The 15,744-nt window shown below is 39.6% G+C and overlaps 1 protein-coding gene across 1 annotated transcript in view; it reads left to right on the forward strand.

Annotated features, from left to right (window-relative positions):
- The window catches only part of ctnnbl1 (catenin, beta like 1), a 34,290-nt gene that overhangs the window by 15,084 nt on the left and 3,462 nt on the right, over positions 1-15,744 (forward strand). Inside the window, exons 12-15 of the mRNA XM_057363430.1 lie at positions 560-657; positions 4,234-4,314; positions 8,604-8,741; positions 8,825-8,897. Coding sequence (XP_057219413.1) covers positions 560-657; positions 4,234-4,314; positions 8,604-8,741; positions 8,825-8,897 — 390 coding nt within the window. The remainder of the gene's footprint in view (positions 1-559; positions 658-4,233; positions 4,315-8,603; positions 8,742-8,824; positions 8,898-15,744) is intronic.

The raw sequence follows: 15,744 nt of genomic DNA on the forward strand, positions 1-15,744 counted from the left end.
TTTAATCTTTCAGTAAATGATTAGTTTTGATGCTTTCTTCACGGTTCTGACTTCTGATTGGATGAGCTGCTTTTGAAATCCTTTTACAGATGAATGATGCATGAATCCACCAAGCCTAAACCAGCCAGTGATGTTTATAAATATGTTTCTTTGTTGAAAATGTATTATGGCATGTATTATCGTATTTAGTTTTTCTGTTGTGTAACAAAAGCATTAATGTACTCACTGTAACCGCGGGTTATCTCTATCGCTCTGAGAGCCGTAGAGAAAGTTTCGAAAACTGTACGGCTTATTCTGAGGTTTGTGTCTGCACTGGTTGAAAGTCTCTGAGGCGTTTAAATGCAGGATTCTGTCATCCCTGCGGTGGTTTTGATCAGGACTGACAAAAATCCGCCGAAATCTCTCTGACAAGAGAAAGTTTGAAACTGGCGAGGCAGTGTAATCTCAGAGGTGTCTGTGTTCAGACTTGCTGTGTCTTTGTCACGTCCCGCTCACAGCTGCTGTTTCTCTTTGTGAACGAGGGACACGGGTGCTAAATCTTTTCTCTTCTTTCTCTCAGAGCATGTTTGTTCCATCATCGCCTCCATGTTGAGGAACCTCAAAGGGCAGCAGAGAAGTCGTCTTCTGAGCAAGTTCACAGAGAACGACTGCGAGAAGGTAAAAATAAGACTGCTGACGGAAGTACTTCATTATTCTGTGCTGCTAAAAACAGCGAGCGAGCGTTGAGAGCGAGAGAGAGCGAGAGAGAGAGAGCGAGAGAGAGCGAGAGAGAGAGAGAGAGCGAGCAGGTTTAATGTAGAGTTATTATAAAGATCACAGACACTCTCTGTACACTTACTCTTTATTATCACACAAATGAAAATAAACCAATCATTATGATTTACAAACAATGACTGTCTGAGTTTAAATCAGTTGTTATATACAGTAGATAGTTATATATTTTGTATGTATGGGTCTGTCAGAAAATACACTTTATTTAGTGAAGAAGGTTAATTGAAGTTATTTTGCAAGTTGAATTTGACTGAGAAACCATAGACCAGGGCTAGTCAACCTGCGGCCCGCCAATCATCTTTACATTTACGTTTTACATTTATGCATTTGGCAGATGCTGTTATCCAAAGCGACTTACATTGCATTGTATTACACATTTTTTTCTGACTATATGCAATCCCCTGGGATCAAACCCATGACCCTGGCATTGCTAGTGCCACGCTCTAACCACTGAGCCACAGGAAAGCTGTCTTTACCTGGCCTGCCTTAACATTTCAAATAAGTGGAGAGACAACAAAAGCGCAGTAAAACTGGTCTCATATAGCCCACCACAGTATTCAGTATATATTAAGAAATGCACGTCCTGAGACGCCACAGCTTTGAAAGGCCAAAACGCTGCTACGTCCAAAACGAAAGTAATTCCCGCGGCTCATAAGGATTGACGTCTTATAAAGCGATTTGATCGGTCTTTCCAAGAAACTTAACATTATTTACAATGTTATAATCGGCAATCCACAGCCACAGGCAGTCGGTTTGCGCACGCAATAGGTTGCGTTCCAAAACGTGTCTTGTGCCCTTAAAAGTAACTGCACGTGAACGGTTGTCTCAGATAAGGGAAAAACGATGTTGTTTTTATTACTTCGTTTATTATGTATGATTTAAACGGCTAAATTTACGAAAAACAGCTGTTCATCTCCCTCCAGAACTCGCACTACAAAGGATCTGCCCTTCTTAGTGCTTAGGGCACATGAATGCGATTGGAATTCACCTGAAGATGCGATAATAGCGTTCAGTTTTTTGCACAGATCAATTGATTCGCTTTATAAAACGCCAGTTTACCGTCACGAGGGGCAGGGATTACTCTTGTGCTGAATGTTTTTGCGTTTTTGACTTTCATTGATTTGACTTTCATTAATTCAACCAAATCTCTTCATAAACATATTCTTGAAAAAACAATGCCACCCACATCTTGGATGGACTGGGGGTGAGTAGATTAAAGGGGTCGTATGACACGTCTAAAAGGAATATTATGGTTTGTTTTAGATGTTATGTAATGTGTAAACACGCTTTAAGGTTGAAAAACGCTGTATTTTCCACATACCTTTCATGTTTGTATCTCCTCTTTGCTCCGCCTCTCTGAAACACACAGATTTTTAACAAAGCTCATGGCTCTGAAAAGCGAGGTGTGCCGTAATTGGCCAGTTCACCAGTGCGTAGTGATTGAAGTGACGTACATTCGCCGGGGTGTGGTTACACGAGGTGTTTCAGGCAGGTCTGGGTGAGCATTTTCTTTTACATAGAATGACTCTTTTGTTCCCACACTTTCATTTCTGCAATTTTACACGTCTAATACATGCATGAGCAACTTATAACACACCAAATACACAGAAAAACACGTATTCGCACCATATGACCCCTTTAACAGCAATTTTATTTTGGGGTAAACTTAACGCATCAAGGAATATAAAATAAAATTAAAAAGACAATATCCCTTTTAATTAAATATCATGAAAATGCACAAATACCGGATGCAATATCTGTGTGCATGTTTCAGAAACAGTATAAAAGGAACAAAATGCAGAATTAACAGAAGAAATGAGGATATGGTCAAAACTGGCCCTCATCCGATTTATACTTTTGGAATCTGACCTTCAAAGAAAAGTAGTTGAAGACCCCTGCCATAGACTGGTGCTCCCTTTCTCCCGTTTCTTTCTTTCTTTTGTCCTTCCTTTCCACATCCCTCCTTTCCTTCATCTTTCCTCCCTTCCTCCCTCCCTTTCTTTCTTTATCCATCTATTCTTTCCTTTCGCCTCTAAAACCCTTTCTTCCTTTTATTATTTATTTTATTATTATTTCTTTTTTCCTTCCTCTCATTCTCCCTTCTCTCATTACCTCATTCTTTTATCCCTTCCTTCTCTTTCTTTCTTTCCTTTATCCTTTCCTTTCTTTCTCAATCCCTTCCTTCCTTCTATTGTTTGTTTTTTTCCTTCCTTTCTCCCTTTTTTCTTTCATTCATTCATCCTTTCTTCTCTTCCTTTCTGTCTTCCTTTCTCCCTTGTGTCCTCTCCTCCTCCTTCCCTTTTTTCTTACTTCCATCTATCTTTTCCTTTCTTCCTCAATCCCTTCTTTCCTTCCTTCCTCTTTTCTCTCCCCCTTCCTCTATTCATCCTTCTGTACGTCCTTCCTTTCTCCCTTGTGACCTCTCCTCCTACCTGCATCCATCCATCCATCCATCCATCCATCCATCCATCCTTTTCTTTCTTTCTTTCTTTCTTTCTTTCTTTCTTTCTTTCTTTCCGTTTTCCTCTCCACTTTCTGCCTTTCTTTCTCCGCCTCCCTCCTGTCCTTCCTACCTCTTCTTCTCTGTCCATCCCTTTCTTCCTTCTTTCTATTATTCATCCCTCCCTCCCTTTCTTCACCCATCCTGTCCTTCCTCCATCCTTCCCTCCCAACTCTCTCTCTCTCATCAGTCAGGCATTAGTATTAAAGCGTGTCTCAGCTCATATGTGGTTTAGTCCCGTCCATCTGTTTTTGATACACTACACACAGTGTCTTATGTCTCCTTTAGTCTCTGTTCGGGGTCTCCATACATCACCTGGATGAACACGTGTGTCGTTCTACAGAGCTGCTATCGCTCAGCAGTCACTACTCTTAAAATAACCCTCACAGTCCTGCTGGGCCCTGTTTCATCACACTGACAGGAGCAGTGCATTATGGGTAGTTTCACGAGCTGAACGATGTTGGCCATATGGCCATCATACAACACTTCTGCTTGTCTATAGATTGTCACAGAAAGTGTCAGAATGAATATGACAAACGTTTCCGCTCGTCTTTAAATAACAAACACTTAATTGTGTGGAGGCTTTTCTTTCCTCAGGTAGATGTGCACTATCAATACTTGTGTTGTATATCAACATTTTCAAAGAGAATCTTTCCAAACGCAGAACATTAATAGATGAACTGGGCTCATGTGTAGTTCTTCATCATGTAGTTCTGCAATCCAGTTTGTGTGTGTGTGGATTGTGTAAGGTGTAGGGATGTGCTTTGTGCAATGTGTGTGATGTGTTGTGTGTGTGCGTGCATGCGTGTGATGTTTGCACTGCAGTTTGTGTGTTTTGCGTGCAATGTGTGGTGTGTGCGTGCACGTGCAGTGTGGCATGTGTGCATGTGGTGTGTGCGTATGTGTAGTTCTCCATGTACGTGTGACGCGCTCATCCGCTCTCATTCTCTCTCCCGCTGCAGGTCGACAGACTGATGGAGCTGCATTTTAAGTACCTGGAAGCTGTGCAGCTCGCAGACAAGAGGATCGAAGGGGAGAAACACGTAAGACACACACGCATGTGTGTGTTTGATTGGCAGTATCTCTTCTGTGAGGGCAGATATGTGTAAGAAGATAAAACCTCACCGTGAGACCTGCTGGTTTACTGCTGGACGGTTCACCTTTAACAGTTAAATACACTGATCTGTCACTGCTGTCCGTATCCCACGCAGCAAAATCACCAGTGTTAAAAAAAGGTTGAATTAACACTCACGGTGTATATATAATCCACACTTTGAGAGTGTGGATTATATATAAACACTGTGAGTGTTAATTCAACCTGTTTTAACACTGGCGACTTTGCTGTACATCAGCCCCTGCAAACCCTGCACTTCATGACTCTGTAACCCAACAAAACCTTAATGCTGCAATGTTTGCTCGGGTTCATTGTGACAGTTTGGGCCCAGTTTTCATCTGAGATTAAAGATGGGGTAACATACTCCGTTTCTGCCTAGAGTAGTACTGCATACGTCGTATCTCCGAAGAGTATTTAGTTTGATCAAATTTATAAAAGAGAGATGCAGCTGTACGATTATTTCCGGAAAAAGAGGAGCTGCTGGAGGCGGGCAGCAGGGGGGCGGAACTACAGCACGAGCACACAATCACATTATCCCTTCGTGCGTTTTACATTATGCACGTACACGCCGATTGCCAACAAAGCACAAACATATGACTTAGTTTGACTTTCCGCGTGTAGTTCATGTCCGGCATCTTTTAGCGCTGGGACCGCGCCATCTATCAGTTTCAAACCATCTCCAAATCCAACGTTATATCCAGCGTTTATATGACATTCAACACTGAAATGCCTTGAGCAAACAAACACACCTCAAACTTCTATCGCAATAGTAACGAGCTGCAGGCCCACAGCGCAACCAATCTTGATAATCGGGTCTTCCTGTGCTCGTCGGTTGGCGTGTGGGCGGGCTCTTCCTTTCGCCCTGCCGTGCTTTTCTGGGAGAATTGTCCTATGAAAGGAATAGGATCTGTTACGAAACAGGGATCCAGACTTCTAAAAAACATTCTGAAACAAGTTGGAGTGCTGGGGGAGTGCACAGAAATACTACGTCATATACGTCCAACTCGTTTTTTTAACAAGTTGACCATGTTAAGCATGAGAAGCCAGCACGTTCAACAGAGTAAAGAAGTCAGAATGCATGACATAGCATGTTAGCTCCGCTTTAAGATTCATGTGTTGGTATCTCAAATGCGTCTTTTCTGAAGTCTTGTGTTTGGCTTTGATTTCACCCTGTTGCTTCCAAGTATAGTTAACGCAATGATGATGTTCTGTGTTCATCAATGCTCACTGTTCTTATCTGAACTTTGGATATGAGGTGAAGGTCTAGTTGAGGTTTGTCGAGTCATGTAACGGTGATAATTGGCTTGGCAAACAAAAGTAAAAACAAATATTATAGCAATGTAACTTATTTCAGTGGTCATATCGTAGGCTGGTTTCTGGACGTGATGATTTGAAACTTTTGTTTTATAAGGTTCAGCGAGAGAAAGATGTGTGTGTGCGAGAGAAAAAGAGAGAGAGCTGACTGCTATGTGTTTGCTGCGTTGCGTGCAGGTTGGACTGCTGTGTGTGTGTGTGTGTGTGTGTGTGTGTGTGTGTGTGTGTGTGCGTGCGAGCCTGGGGGGGATATTGGTGTGTGTATTGTGAGTATGTGACGTGGGCATCGATGCAGACTCCAGCAGCGCGCGTCTCATCCATCCTAATGTGTGCGTATGGTTAACGTGGTGATTCTGTTTCACGCAGAGATGGGTTACATAACTAAAGAAAATCTAACTGTAAAATAAATCAATCGATAAGTTTTAAGATTTTAAGAAAAAAAGAATCTTAAACATCTTATTCAGTTTTATCTTTGAAGAACTAAACCTGGCTCGCGCTGTGATCATTGCCATAGAAGCTGGCATGGTGTTAAAAAGGAAAAAATATATATTCTTATGTTTGGTCTAAAAACAGTTAACCATCGTATTAACCAAACAGATATTGTAGCTACTAGCTAGTGTTCACCGAATTGAACAGTTTGAATGTATTTACAGAAGTGAATCAGTGAAATTACTCACATTATTATATTTTATATACTTGGTTTGAATCAGTCTAGAATAATGACACACTCCTGATGAAACATAATGATCACATAAAAATACATTAGAATCATTGCGATATTTAAAATATGTTGCTTGAACGGATAGTTCACCCAAAAATATCAGTTTTTCATCATGTATTCACCCTCGTGTCATTTCAAACCTTCTTCAGAACACAAAAGAAGATATTTTTAAGAATGTTGATAATCAAACATCACTGAACTCCATTGACTTACTCAAAACCACTGAGACATTTCTCAAAATATCTTCTTTTGTGTTCCACTGAGATTTGAGGGTAAATAAATGATGACAGAATTTTTGGATGAGCTACAATATATATTGTGAATATTCTGCAATTGTGGCAGCTGCATTACTTTCAGATGTGTGTGTTTCATGCACACATCTACCCCATCTCAGCGTGTTTCTGTGTCTTCTGCGTCCTATAAATCTCCTCTCAGAAGCAGTGACGGGATTATGAGTCAGGAAATGTCTTCTCTTGTTTGCAGGCCGCCAGCTGAACGCACCAGCGCTCCCAGTGCCGAGTCTTCCTCGCGCGCCGTAAAACTATATCACCCGTAGCAGAGCGCGCGTGCCAACCCATCCCGTCTGCTTTTTACCGGTTAACAACAGCTACAAATTCTCACCGAATTGCATTTCCTAAACATGGACCACCATAAAACCCCCATCGCATTCAGTCACCGTTCTGCGCTTTATTTTCTCATCTTCTGTTTGACTGCGGCAACACACGCACGCTCGCACCGGAGCTTGCCGTGAGATCTCGCGGATTAATTTAGCCTCCGTGAGACTGAATCACGGGTCTCGCTCGGCTTTCATCAGCATGTCATATTAGCACCTGTACCAGCCTGCAGTTTCCTGGCGGGAAGTGACTAAAAATCACTCCGTGTCCCGGAGGTGAAGGCGCGTGTTATTTGCAGTGATGTAATTGACTCGCCGACGGCTGTTCCTCTGTTATGAGAGCAGAATAATGTGTGCATAAGATTGAAGCGTCCTCATCTGACATCTGTGATGATGTTTTGCACAGAGTTTTTTTGATATAATGTATAGTCAGGATTAACACATGCAAGTGATTCAAATCAGCCTGAAATCTGACAGCGCATTCATACACTATAATAAGATCTTGACGGATCTAAGTGTTAATTCACCCTAAAATCAAAATCATCACGTAATTTCAAACCCGTATGAGTTTCTTCTGCAGAACACAAAAGAAGATATTTTGAAGAATGTTGACAACCAAACAACACTGAACTCCTTTGACTTCCATTGTATGAACACAAAACCTAGGAGACATTTCTCAAAATATCTTCTTTATCGTTTTTATCCCTAATAAAAAAACATTGTCACCCTAGTTTAATCATTTTTGTTTACACAAATGGTGAACAGTCAGCCGTATAAATGCGTTTGTTCCCGGTCTATGGTGTATGTCGCTCACAGGAGTCGGCGAAAAACCTCACGTCTATCCGAGCTGGTGTTTTGTGTTTCTGAGCGCTCTGCACCAGTCTGCTGTTTCTGCACATCTCTTTGTGTTGAACTGTATTCGGTACAGAGCTCACATGCTTGTGCTTGCCAACGTTTTGCGCTTGAAAAGATTCGGATCCCTTGAGAGACTCCACTGTCAAGCGCTGCAATTATGGCTCACAACAAATGCCAAGCGTCACCGTCCCTTTAGATTTGGTAGCAGCGGTTGAAAAGCTAAAAGCTCTGAGCGCAGAGAACCCTTTTATACTGATCTGAGAACAACCTATGATGAGAAAGTCATGTTATTCATGGTCAGTTGTTTATGTTTACTGTGAAACATCAGTGTGTGATTTGGCCATTGTCTTTGAATGTGGCTTATCCAATCGGAATTTAATATCTGCGCTATCCATTTTATAATATTAATATTTTATAATGTTTAGTTTTTCTTGAGTTTCTTATTTTGTGTTCCACAGAAGAAAGAGTCTTATACAGGTTTTGAATGACAGGAAGGTGAATAAATGATGACAGATTTGTTTCATTTTTGGGTGAACTGTCCCTTTAATTGTTATTTAATGTGAAGCTGTTTGTGTACTGATGCCATACCGACGTAACATTCATTCATTTATAATTGAATTCATTCACGTTTGATGAATTGTCAGTCCAGTTATTTGCTTCACGGTATGTTCATTCTAACATTTCTGACGGTGATGTCCTCTTTACTGTGTTTCAGGATATGGTGCGTCGGGGTGAGATTATCGATGACAGTATGGATGATGAGTTTTATCTCCGCAGGCTGGACGCCGGACTCTTCGTTCTTCAGCTCATCTGTTACATCATGGTGGAGATCTGCAGCGCTGGCGTTCCTCAGGTACACACACACACACGGTCAGAGATCATGTGATGGAAACTTTCTTGTACGTGCTGAATGATGTGTGTGTTTGTTTCCTGTAGTTACAGCAGAGGATTCATCAGATTCTTAATCTCAGAGGAGGATCTGTCAAAGTTGTCCGTCATATCATGAGAGGTAAGATGAGCAGACACAGAGAGAGACTCCGGACCTCAATGGCTCACATCATCCGTATGTGTGTTTATTTGTGCTCAATACATAATTATAAATGCATCGTGCATATAGACAGTGGTGACAGAAAGTGGCGTTCGACATTGGAAATTTGACATTTTCACATGATTCATGCATGTTGTGTAGTTGTGTTTGGAGTGTAAATTGAAGTTCAGCTTTGAGGAGAATTGGAAAGAAGTTTGGCAAAAATTACACAACACCACACGTGAGCAAACTTATTATAAAGAGGAGAATGATTGATTTAGTTAAAAATAACAAAGAATCAACAAAAAAATGAATAACTGATTAAAATTCGGTAAGTTTGATTTACCTGTGAGCTTGTGCTTTTCGAGCTCAAGGTCTCTAACATCCACCAGCTCTGTGATGTCATCGTGGAGGAGTGGAAGAGAGCTCTGGTGAACTTCATGCCCAAGAGGGATAAGGCAGTGCTGGGAAATAATGGTGGCCACACAAAATATTGACACTTTGGGCCCAATTTGGACATTTTCACTTCGGGGTGTATTTGAGTACAGTGTTGCCACATGAAAAGATATAATAAAATATTTACAAAAATGTGAGGGGTGTACTCACTTCTGTGAGATACTGTATATTTCTATTATATATACTTTTTATATAAGTAATTTGTACGATGTGATAATGCTGGATGAAATGATGGTAGACTCTATTTACTCTAAAATATTTCAAAACCAAACATGAACGTTGAGGCAGAAAAACGCTGATGCCAATAATCTCCAAATGAGTAAACATTGGCTCTGTTAATTGTCCTGGGCGACGATCTGTCAATAATTACAACCCCCAGCTCTTTCACTTGTCTTTACAAGCTGAAACATTTACTAAATATTTCGCGAAAAAAGCAGCGCGGCGGTATCAGGTGAATTGTGTAAAGGTGTTCCTGGAGAACACGTGCATCTGTAGGCGATCCTCACACACACACACACACACACACCACAGAGCTCGGAGGCAGATTCCCTCTGTCTGTGTTCTCAGAATATTTCACTCTTCTCATCCATCCCTTCTCTCTCCTGACCAATATTGCCTGTTGGGCTTCACGCGCTTTTCCGCCCGGAGCACCTTGATTAAGTCCTGACGGCTCTTTCTCTCTCCGCTTTGCGCTGACTTTTCTCTCATTCTTTCATACCGCCCGCCGCCGATATTTCTCACGGGAAGAACGCTGTTGATCATTTTTATTAAAGTCTAGTGAACAGTGTGCTATCTGCAGGGAGTTTCGTGTGGTCACGTGCCGTCTCATCCGGAGTATGTGATACTCAACACATTTTTGAGATGATTTGACCGTTAAAATCACAGTGAGTGCTATTTTTGATTTTTGTTGTGTAAATCAACAGCGTATTACTTATGTAATTATTGTGTGTAGATATACTTTTTTTGTAGTGTTGTGCAGCTGTAGTTGGAGAGATATGGTGTCTGATTCCTGGAGGTTATCCGGAGCTCGTGGTTTCTTTCCTGGACCACATGTGTGAAACACAGAGGCTGTTCTTTCTGTTCTTTGTCCTCAGAAATGGTCAGCTTGTTAAATCGTGTTCCCGCTCGTGTTCAGTGATCATAAATGATTCATCAGTGTGGGGGATGTTCTCCTGAACTCGCCGTCACTGCTGCTGAAGATGAAAACAGCCGTCTGGAAAGGTTAAGAGCGCGCTGTGCGTGTGTTTCCTGTGCTGCTCATTTCGAGAGTGCGACAGAGGGTGTTGAAACACGCAAGCGTTGCTCTTAACAAGAGCGTTATTAATTTGAGCTAATGGTGACTTAGAGACATTTCTACTTTAGTTTTGCCTCCTGCGTTCCTGTTGATCAACTGGCCGAGTGTTAAGTCAGTATCACAGAGGTTATGGGTTTGATTTTCAGGGTTCACTTATGCCAAAAACATGAAGGAAATTTGCTGCAGTTGTCAAGTGGCAAGCGAGCACAATGCAAAAACATTTTTTTAACGAAAATTTAATGAAAGTTTTAAGCAGTGTTAATTTCGTTGACGAAAACTACGACAAAAAGTATTCGTTAACGACATGTTTTCACTGATGAAAACGAGACGATAACTAAATAAAAATGAATGCATGATAACGAAAACTGAAATAAAAATATACTGACATTTTCGTCAACTAATAAAAACGAGACGAAAATATTCTTGTCCCACCTGGCGGACATCAGTTTGCGGTCATGTGCTGCTTATCTCATATAAACGGTAGAGAGAAGTCTCTGGGAGAAGGGTTAGCACACACATATATTCTGTGTCTCCCCGCGGGTTACAAAGCGTCTTATTTTCCTTCATCTCAGGTAAAACCCTGCAAACTTGAAGCGCGACTGCAGGCGAGTCACCCCGAAACACATTACAAAGGCAGCTCAAATGTTTTTATATGCCAATGTTAACTTAACACGAGCTGCTGCATAACGTGAAATGCAACATAAAGTCAGCCAAAAGACTAAAGAAATGTAATACAATTTATATAATATGCCTTTTTGAAAGCTATTTCTCATTCATTGCTGTCTCAAGCAAAGACAGTGCAGCTCTTTCTTCAAAGAGGCATGCCATGAGCCAATAGCCTTTGAGTGTGAGCCCTGTCAGAGCGTTTCATTGGTTGAATGAATACGCCCTACTTAACGAGTCATTCGTTCATGGTCTAATATTCTGTGTTCCAACAATGCAAATCTAGTTACTGAACTTTTCTGAAAAATAAAGGTAATGACCTGGTTTTATTTCATTCTAAGGGTGAAGTAAATTATGTCAAAACTGTTGAATCTTTGTATGGAACATTTAATTACACCAAGTAAATGATTTAAACCATTTAGATTTTAGTAGACTAATATAATGTATGTTTATTCGACTAAAATTAAAATGATGGGGTTGACTAAAATGTGACTAAAACTAAATTGCATTTTCTTCAAAAGACTATGACTAAAACTAAATCAAAATTTGCTGTCAAAATTAACACTGGTTTTAAGAGTTTTAGTTTGACTGTAGTTTTATTCATAAATTAAAGTTATTCTTAATGTTTTTCATGTTAACTTTAGTTAAGTATTTAGCAGTTTTGTTTTGTGCTTTTGTCATTTCATTATTTATTTGTTTAGTTTTATTGTGGTATTTAGTTTTTTTTTTGTAGTTTAGTTTTTATTTATTTCCAGTTATTCATTTTAATGCCACAACACACACTTATTTCAGTTTATTTGCTAAGGCTACATCTGCGTCTTTATTTGAAGTCTGCGTCCTCCGGAGGTCGCATTTGTGGACCGCATACATCGTCGAGGTTTATTATTTGGAATATCTCAATGACGTATGCGGTCAAGAAATGCGACCCCACTGGACGCAGCCTTCAAATTACTTTCATTTCTTATTTTGTTTTGATTACGTTTTTCAACTAATTTTTACACCTGTTTTTATTTGAAGAGTTTGGTTCCAAAATGATTAACTCCGTTTTGAAAACTTTTCTAAAATCATGTTTTTTATCGTGCATTCCAATTAATATCAATTAAACTGCAGTTGTTTTGTTTTTATTTAAGCCATAATAACACAATAAAACACATGATAACATAATAAAAAGATATCATTTTGGAACTAAACTCTTCATTTGTTTCCAATGAATATAAGTGTTCTAATAGTTTTAGTTAATGACCATAACCCTGGATCAAACATTACAGTGTATTTTAATTGTAATCTATAGTAATTTATAATATCATGAGATTTTGCTGATAGGTGCTATCATCAGCCAGTGTATCTTTGTTTTAGCTGAATCTAATGTGGTCTGGGTTGGGTTTTCTTTAATCTCGTGTTGATTTGTTCATGCTTTCGAGCGTGAGTGCATGTGAAGTATTTAAATGGCTTCTGTCAAGTGACAAAACAATTTGTGCCAAAATTACTTGAATTGATTGTGCAGCTTTCTGTTTCAGCCACAACATGTCTGTGAAGTGTTTTCTCGTTTTTCTTTTTTAAAGCTGATTGATTGAGTGTTGTTCATGGCACTGTCACCTGTGAGGTTTGTTTGGGTTTTGGATCATGACTCACTGGTTGAGAACATTCTAGATTGGTCCCTGATTGAAATCTTTTGTTCCAGTGGCAGTCCTGCTTTAAAGGTTCAAATATATACAGTTTTTGTTCTAGATAACCCAGATTTCAATCCTGCAATCCAAAGATCATCAAAGAAGATCAACAAAGAAGAGCAGTTTTTGATATTTTGATAAGCTCTTTTGTGTTCGGGATCAAACAGTCAATTATTTTCGAGCGACAGTTTAAAGCATGTGATGTTAAAAAGGCGCCACACGATTGAGCAGACTAAATGTAGACGTGTGATTTCTGGAATAATTTTAGTGTGATTTCATTAGAAGAATCCAAATATTAGTTGGGATTTGGCACGTTTGATTTTCTCCCTCAGGCTTTTTGTGGCTTGTATAGTTTTGAGTTTGTGTGCAGTGTTGGGTAAGTTACTCTGAAAAAGTAATTAATTACTAGTTACTAATTACACATTCGATAATGTAATTAGATTACTGTACAAGTTACTCTCTTCAAAAAGTATTTAATTACTTATTACTAATTACTTTCTATATCCTACATCAACCTGGATGAGTTAAGTGATTCAAGGATAGACATGAAACGGCTCTTTTAATTCATACAAATAAATAATATAAAACTACATAAAGTAGTATTATTAACTGACCAAAGTATTACAAATGTGAGAATTCTACATTAAAGCACTGATTTTAAAGTTAGACTTTGAATTTTGATGTCAATTCCTCTTCTGCACACACACATATTACACAAAGTATTTAGTTTAATTACATCAGAAGTAACTGTAATTAAATTACAGAAAAAATAAGATTTATCCCTTACTTTACCTTTTCAAGGGAAAAGTAATTAAATTACAGTAACTAATTACTTAGTAACTAGTTACACCCAACACTGTTTGTGTGATTGGTCTAATGTGAGCTGCAGGTCTGGGATACTCTGGGATTGGTCTTGTGTGATCTGCTGGTGTGAGGAGGAGCTCTACCTCCCGCAGGGCCGCTGCGACTGTGCTGAGAAATTGAAATTTTCACCTGGCCTCCACAGCTGCTGTGACCGTGTCAGACCTGCGTCGTTCTGCCCGGGTACCTCACCTGAAGGTTTCACACGCTTCTGTACATGTGCTGCTGGGGGTGTAACGATACTTCGTATTACAATATTTTGCTATGCAAAAATGTTACGATGCGTATCGTAGAGAGATGGGGATATTTTATGATATGTTTAATTCTATTCGTTCAGCGGTCAAGACCTACTCTGCGCCAGCGTGTCGCGTGTGCTTATCTCACATATGAGGTAGAGAGAGAAGCACAAGACACAATCTGTGTCTCCAAGTGGTTTACAAAGAGTCTTATTTTCCTTCACAATCGGCGTTAAAACAGCAAACTTGAAGCCTGACTGCAGGCGAGTCACCCTGAAACTCATTACAAAGGAGCACAAACGTTTTTAAATGCCAATGTTCATTTATCCGCTAACGTGAGCTGCTGCATAACGTGATATGCAACATAAAGTAAGCCAAAAAAAAACTAGCGCTGATCCGATCAGAGAAGTGATGAAGTGAGTCGTACTGTATATTAAAGGGAACCCGGTGTATAGAGAGATGTATGGCTTAATGCGTTGTAATAGCCTTACACTACTAGCATTTGTCGTTAGAAACACATCAAATATTTTCAGTTCTTAAAAAAACCCTAAATGTAATACTCATTTTAACCTAAGGAGGCCACCATGTTCTTTTTCGATGACGTAAACTGGTTGCACGCACAGCTAGGCTGCCAAACACTAATCAGTTCTTCAGTAAATATAAGGTTCTGTAGGATAATATATATATATATATATATATGTGTGTGTAACAATGTTCCCAGCAAGGAAGAAGGAGGAGGGAACCAGCGAACGTTGAACAACAAAACTTAAATAAAATAAACAAACAACAAACGAAAGTAAAATGCCGGCAGCTCCCTCACGGTCGACTGCAGGTCACACATAATAAAACATTACGTAAAGTCCAGTCCTGGTTCTCGCTCGTCCTTTACTGTTGTCGCTCCTCCTTTTATATCATGCTAAAAGAAGAAAGAAAGAAAATAAAGACGCTATTTGGTGTATTTTCCTACATTTTAATATTGTTTGTCAGAAACAACACAAACATGCATATTAATAACCAAAATCATTTCGAGTTTATCATATACATGATGTTTTAGCCATTATACAATGCATTTTATCCAGATTTTGACTTTTGATGTTGATTTATCAACATCAGTAGCCTAATGTTATTGTCTTCTCTCCCTCGGTCATTAGCTGACGGGGGCTAATATTCACGTGTGCTCTAATACAGAATAAATAACCAAACCGCAAGCATTATTATTGTGTTTATCAGTATATTCTCATAATGTGTAAAGTATACGATTATGGTGGATGCTGATGTCTTAAATAGTCTTAAATGTCTCAAAGGCGGTAGTTTAAAGCTATGATTTAACGCACGCTCACCTTGAACAGACGTCTAATACTGAACGCGTTCTTCTTTTATGGCTGGCAGGCTGGCTTGTGTCAAGAGGACATACCGCCACCTACTGTCCCTGTGTGTTTGTATATCTGATCTTATGTTTTACGTGTCATATTTTACTGTTTCATATGCAAAACGTGTGTGCTTCGCTGTTGCGAAAGAGAACAGGTTTAGGTCGCAACCATTTGACATCACGGAATCTGACGCAAAAAATGGCGGCGTCCAAGTAGAAATATTTCTTCAAAGTTTATGAATACTGTGACAGTTACACTGTTTTTTTATTTCACAATTATAAA

This window comes from Triplophysa rosa, linkage group LG21 (assembly GCF_024868665.1).
Source record: "Triplophysa rosa linkage group LG21, Trosa_1v2, whole genome shotgun sequence".
NCBI lineage: Eukaryota > Metazoa > Chordata > Actinopteri > Cypriniformes > Nemacheilidae > Triplophysa > Triplophysa rosa.